Here is a 7038-nt window from a genome sequence, read left to right on the forward strand (position 1 = left end):
AAAGAGGGGGTTGAATTCGACGGCCTCCAAGGCCACTTCCCCCTCTAACCGTTAGCAGTTAAATGAGATGTTTGGGCTGGTTGTCAGGTAAGGAAGCCGCCTGGTTGAGGACTTTATTAACGCTGCGGGCTCTGAGTGCGAAGCGTTCCTAATCCCCTGTTCACTCCTTTCCCGAGAAGAAGCTGGGAGTTGGGTAAGGAGAGGGAGCTCCTTGACTCACAGAGTCAGGCCAAACATTTACAAGGGGTTTGTTTCTGGAGAAGCAGATAAACCAGACTCTGTCTTATCAGATCAAAGCGTCTCCCGTGATTTAAGTCTGATGCTGCTCATCTCCCAACCTCCCCCCCCCCCCGTTCTAGTCCCCTCAACCCCCCCCGACCCCACCCCCACCCCCAACTCTCGCGACTTTGCCAAGTCAGCAGCTAAAAATACCCAGGGTAGTCTACACTGAGAGCAACCATACATAAAGAGCCAAGAATCCGGCTCTATGGTAGGAGTCAACCCTTCCATGAAGAAGGTCGTTTTTCTGGGAGGGAATGGAAATTGTGAAACTGAAAAACCCGTCTCGAATGGACAGGCCCGAGACTTGGGGATTCAAATGCTAGCATCGAGCCTGGCTTTCTGGGACAATATAAAGAAAACATAAGGGACAAACTCAAAAAGATCTTGCTTCCCTCTCTCCTCTGTGTGACTGATTTGCCGAGCTCTGAAAAGACTCCTGTCCTTGTGGACAGAAAATGAGCAGCGCACTGAGGAGGTACAGGCTTTATTTAAACAGGGCCATACTGCCGGTCAGATCGGCTGGCCCTCCTTTTCAGGTTCCCAGAGCTAGGTGGAAATAGAAGGATTTTATTATAAGGAATTTTGAGGGGCGGGAAAAGCAACAGAATGGGGTATAATGGAAAGGATTAGGAACCTGTAGTGCTCTTTACTACCTCTGTGACCTTAGAAAAATCACTCAAACTCTCTGCTTCTTGGTTATCCTGTTGGCGAAAGGGGAGTGGGAGAGTAGTTGGACTTGACTCTCCCTGGACCTCAGTTTCCTTTTCTGTAGAATGGTGTGTTGGACCAAGTAACTTCTGCGTTCTCTTCTAGATTAAATACTATAAACCTCTGTCTAGGAGATCAATCTTTCTTGCTGCAAATTCTACACGTTTACGATCCCCTTCCCCCAAAACTAATCACCCTCAATGTATGCCCATTACATGTTTAAAAGAACACATAAAACTTCTTTTGGACTCTCCCATAAAGAGCTGCAACCTCAACCGACCCTTCCTTAACTACAACTGCCATTTTGTAAGGCAAAATGCCCAAGCAAATTTTCAGGGCAGGAGTCACAGTGTAGGGATAAACAACAACAAAAACCACAACAAAGCAGGGGTAATAGCCAGCTATCTCCTCCCCCAGAAGACTTCCTTTCTTCCTTGCTTTCTGAAATCTTCCAACTGGATCTAAAATAAATATTTAAATAAAACACGTAAAATACTCAGAACAAAGGTGAGTTGAAGTTAGGCATCTCAAACACAATACCTTCTGAGTTCTATCTTATACAGATAGGAGGCCAACAATGAGTGAACTGTGTTTATTTGTGGGGGGGGGTAGTTTAAAGAGTGGGGAGATAAATAAACCTCTATGGTTTTCAGATACTTTCTTACTGGAGTCACTGGGTACTTGCCCTATTCTCCACCCCTACTCCCTTTTAATCTGAAAAAGGTAAATTCATTATGTGCTTACAAACGTGTTTCTACTTAAACTGCTCTTTAAAATCCCATCTTGAATTACCGTTTAGTCTGCTTAAGTTAAACTATAATTGCCAGACCTGCAATTGTGGGGGAAAACAGAATTTTTGAAAAAGATTTCATACAGAACTGCTCCTAGAAATCTTCCTTTCCCCCCTTTACATTCTATCCTATTGTCAACCCCTTAAACAAATAGTTTTGTATGTAGATTAGATGAAGCTTCCTTTTTTTTTAAGAAGTCAATCAATAGGAGTTTATATTCATAAAGGCCTCTGATGTAATTACAGGCATAACTTTTCTGATCCCCTAAAAAAATCTGAATGCTCCAGAAAGGCGGAGCAATCCTACCTGCACTGCCGAGTGAGTCCCCAGATCTCCTCTCTCCCGGAGAGAGAGCAGGGGGACCGCGAGTGTGCCTGTGGATTAGGATGTGTATTGGCAGCCAGACACCAGTGTTTATTCGCACTCGGGGGGCCCTTTGGGGCCAGCCACTGAGATTGTGCTGTTTTTAATAGACCCACCTCAAAAAAGGGCCAGCAGAACTTCAGGGCTTAAAATTGATGAGGATTTTGTTAAGAACTGAGACTTAAAACACTTTCTTTTTCACCATTAGATTTTTCTTCACCCCTATTCTTTTATACTTCTTGAAGGGTTCCCAGATTTAACTGTGAAGCTGAGCTGTTGGAGGAGGTGGGTGGGTGAAGGCAAGAGAGACCGAATCAGTGGATTAGACTCGTAATCTAAAAGCATCTTGGATCCGGACGCTCTTTTAAAAAACGTGACCTAGCAGGCTCTCTATCGTGGGTCTCACGTCTTTACTCCCACCTCCGGGTTGGGGGGGGAGGGTAATCAGCTCACAAGCAAGCTGAGATCTGTACTATTTGGGAAGCAATTCAGGCACAAAAGTGGGTGATATTCCACCTCTACTTTGGTGAATTTAAGTAAAGTAAATTTAAACGATTTGTTTTGTTTGTGTTTTAAAGCAAAAGAAGACAAAAGCCTGGGCCAAAGACATCTCGGGGAAAAGTGATCCTTTGACAGGTGAGAGAGATTGAGCACTATTCTCCTTTTTAAAAGTTGCTAAGAGAAGGCACTGTCCAGCCTAGAGACTAGAGGTGGCGAGGGGTGGAAGAGAGCCCGAGGTGAGTAAGAGCTTAGCTATCTGGCGCGTGGGCTTGCCTACCATCTTTGAACCCAGGAAGAAGAGGCTGACTTTCATGCTATAGATCATTTAAGCACTTTAATACACAACTAGCTCAGAAATCATTAAGAGACCTAGAGAGGGAGAGAAAATACCCTCACACTCACCGGTAATAAGTGTTGACATGCAGCAAAAATCGATTGAGTGGAACCGAGATGGTGGCAGTGGTGATGGCTGGAAAGAGGGCCAGAGGTGTGTGGAAGGGGGTAGGTAGTGGGGAGAGGGAGTAGAAGCCGGAACCCCACAACACCGGAACCCAACTTTTTTTTTTCTCTCTCTCTCCTCCGGTCACAGAAGTGCACTTGAAGGCAGCGCAAGGGGAGAGGATAGGGGTTTTCTGAGGGTCGCGGCAAAAGAGTACTGATATGGGGAAAGGAGATTCCAAGCTTCAGATAGTCCACACCTCCAGTCTAGGCGAGGACGTTACAACTTTCCATCAACTCCATTTTTCATTGTGTATGATCGTCTTGTAGATTGGTGGCTTTGTGTTTGTTAAATAAGCAAGTGGAACGTGAACTCCTCTGAAGAAGCCACCATAGTCCATTCTCTACCTTCTTGCCAAGCTTCTATGACTAGTTTAGGCTCCCTCACCCCCCCTCCCCTGCGCGCCCCTCCAGTCATTTCTTCCCATCCCTTTAACACGCCCTTCCCCTCCAAACTATTCTTGCCATCAAAGAGGTGTAGAGGTCTCCCTGGTGCCTTTACCATTTTTGTTTCATTTCCTTCTTTTCTCCCTCCCTCCCTTCCCCCCTTGACCACTGATACCAAAGCAGTCTCTTGCAGATGCCAAAGTCCGCCCGTGTGGACCCTTTTCCTCTCCACTGCTCTCGAAAGAACAACAAGGAAGGAGGTGACCCCTTGTCCAAAGGGCCTCTATCTGCCCCCAGCACCGCGTGATCCCGGCTGTAGATTGGCAGCAGCTCCGAGAGAGAGAGAGAGAGAGAGAGAGAGAGAGAGAGAGAGAGAGAGACAGAGAGAGAGAGAGAGACAGAGAGAGACAGAGAGAGACAGAGACAGAGACAGAGAGACAGAGAGACAGAGACACAGAGACAGAGAGAGACAGAGACACAGAGACAGAGAGAGACAGAGACACACAGACAGAGACAAAGAGAAAATGTGCATCGAGAGTGCTGATCTCTAAACAGGGACATTTATCTGTGACCTTTTTCTTTAAGTGGCAGTGAGATTAGACGCAGAACAAAGCCTCAGTGTCAGCCATCCAAGGAGACAATAGGTAGTTTTAAACAGATAAAAGCAATCCAAGTACAAAAACACAGATTTTCCCTGATACAGAAAAACAGGCAGAGACTGGGGCTTCTTTCCCTCACTTCCCAGTCATAGTATTGATCTGCAAACTACTTACTACTTTGGAGGGGAGAAGGTAACAAGAAAAACAAAAACAGAAACCCAACGGGACTCCTCAACCACCACCCCTTCTCCTTCGCCCCCTCCCACCCCCCCACTCTCCCATCTAGCAAACCTTCAGTAGACCAATGACGAATTCTTCGGGATGATTAGTATTTGTTACGAAATTATACTTCATACTAAAAAAAAAAAAAAAGCGCCTGAATTCCTTCTAAATTCTTTGAAACATCAGGCCGACCTCATTCCTCTGTTCAGATGTCAGAAGATGGGAGGGCCGCGGCTGTAATTCATCTTGATTTGCTTCATTGTCTTGGAGCTTGCAAACTATAATCCTGTATAATTTCACGAACAAGCAGGTTTAGAATTAATGGGTCAATATTATTTAAAATAAAACACAGGGAGCGTGACCTTTCCCTCTACGACATATTGCTCTACAAGACTCAGGAAACTTCAATCTAACCTCTCAACCTCCTGGCTCTTTGAGATACTGAAGGGCTGTGGTTATTTGAAATGGTCTTTGTTTCTTTTAATGTCTCCAAAGGATTTGGAAATCGTAATGCAATATTACATGAAGGATCTCTCTACTTAAGCCTGAAACATAAACTTAGGGAACTAAATATTTTGAACAGGAGGTGTTTCTTTGTAAATGTATTTCATATATCTATACATATATATAAAGTCAAGAAGGACATACATATAATATAATACACACTATCTATATACTGTATATCTGTATACACATAATATTTCTCCAGAGAAATTTTCCCTTCTAACAATTTTTTTCTTTAAGAATTGAACATGGTAGTCATACAAAATCGTACTTCCTTCCTTCCTTCTTTCCTTCTATCACTTTACCGTCTTTCACTTTCCTTCAACCATTATCTATTAGAATGATGGGATTCTATGGGTTTAAACCAAAGCAGAAAGGAAAGGACTCAAGAAAAGACTGAGTTCATTGATTTGTTCACTATGTGACTGATGCTTGGATTTCTTTTTTTCCCATCTCAGGTAAATAAACAAGATTTGTTTGTATCCTATCAAGAAAAGAAAATACCGCGCTCCCTATGAAACCAGGCAAAGGGATGAAATTAGTCAGAAGTCATTTTTTTTTGTGAAACACTTGCCGATGTAGAGATTAAGAGAAAAATAATCCAGACAAATATGTATGCGTTATATTTTACTCCCATGAAATAAAACACATTTTTCATGTTTGCTGAAAAGTAAAACAATAATATAGTACGAAATGTTATACACAGGTCAGGTTTTACATCGCAGTTTTCAGAAACATCATTGCATCCACCAGAGGAACTATTCTAAAACTGATATTCACACAATGTTTTTTTTTATAATAATAATATGTTAGAAACATACAGTGTCGCATTTAGTATATACATTCCCTTGCTCGCAAGCGAAAAATCCTAATCGCTTCTGTATAACATGCTTTATTTTAAAGCCTAACCTTTAAAAACACTGTTTTGATATTACTAACAACTGCTTTTATAAAATTAATTTGACATTTCCATATATATACATCCTTTCAGTCATTTTTAATGTTAACAATGCTAAACTTAAAAAATAACAAGCTTATAGTAACATTAAAATGTCATATCCAGTCAAACATCTGTCCATATATATTTATATATATATGTCCTTGTTACTGTTGGAAATACTTTTAGTGAAAGATGTCAGAAACTGAGGAAATTCCTTTCAAAACAAAAGAGCGTTCTCTATTTCAGTGGTTTCCTTCTCTCTCTCTCTCTTTCGCTCCCTCTCTCTTCCGTGCCCATTACTTTCTAGTAGAATTCTCAGTCTTTCCAGGAAGGGATTTTCCCATTCGGTATTTAAAAATCGGTTCCCCCCCGCCCGCCCGCCCGCCCGCCCGCTTTCTGGATTGGCGCTTTAGTGGCCCCGGGGTTCACACTGGTCTGTCTACGGCGTACTGGCAGGCGCTAAGATTGGACGCTGGGTTCTGCACGCTGGCGTACCCGAAGCTGGAGTGTTGCTTCGCTTTCAGTCTCAGGCTGGCCAGGCTAGAGTTACACGTGTCCCTGTAAACGTACGGAGGGGTCGGCGGCGCATAAGGGCAGGCGGGCGTCGGCACCGCCGAGTTCAGCGAGGGGCTGCTCAGGTTGTTCAAGTTATTCAGGCTGTTTAGGCTGGAGCCCGGGACGCCAGTCACCGCCGAGGGCACCATGCTGGACGACATGCTCATGGACGAGATGGAGTTGGGCGGGGAGAACATGCTCTGCGAGGACAGGGGGTTGACGTTCATCGAGTTGAAGAAGGGGAAGCTCTTAGTAGAGAGGGAGGCCGAAGTGAGGCCCTTGGCAGCCCAGTTGTTATAGGAGTAGCCCGGGTACATGTCGTCGTAGGGTTGCATGAGGCCGTTGAACTGGGGCCCGAAGCCGTTCTTGCACAGCTCGGCCTGCTGGTTCCGCTCCCGCTTTCTCCACTTGGCCCGGCGATTCTTGAACCAAACCTGAAAGGGAATGGGGTGGGAGGCAGGAGAGAGGAAGGAGACAAGAGCGCAGATTAGTGAAGCTCCCTGAAAGCACAGCAGACCGAAAGCAGGTCGTTTTCTGTCTCCCCTCCCCTGCCACCAGCCCCTGGCTGTCTTTACTTGCCAGCTACCTCCCTACGCTAAGGCCGTCTCACCCGCCCCTGCAAAGTGCTCTCTCTCTCTCTTTCTCTCTCTCTCTCTCTCTCTCTCTCTCTCTCTCTCTCTCTCTCTCT

General features: G+C 44.7%; 1 protein-coding gene across 1 annotated transcript in view; it reads right to left on the bottom strand.

Annotated features, from left to right (window-relative positions):
- Window positions 1–6217: 6217 nt before the first annotated feature.
- PITX2 (paired like homeodomain 2) overlaps window positions 6218–7038 on the bottom strand; it is a 4519-nt gene continuing 3698 nt past the window's right edge. The window contains exon 3 of the mRNA XM_027837585.1: window positions 6218–6784. Coding sequence (XP_027693386.1) covers window positions 6221–6784 — 564 coding nt within the window. The 3' untranslated portion in view covers window positions 6218–6220. The remainder of the gene's footprint in view (window positions 6785–7038) is intronic.

This window comes from Vombatus ursinus, unplaced genomic scaffold (genome assembly GCF_900497805.2).
Source record: "Vombatus ursinus unplaced genomic scaffold, bare-nosed wombat genome assembly UNPS02014821.1, whole genome shotgun sequence".
Classification (NCBI taxonomy): domain Eukaryota; kingdom Metazoa; phylum Chordata; class Mammalia; order Diprotodontia; family Vombatidae; genus Vombatus; species Vombatus ursinus.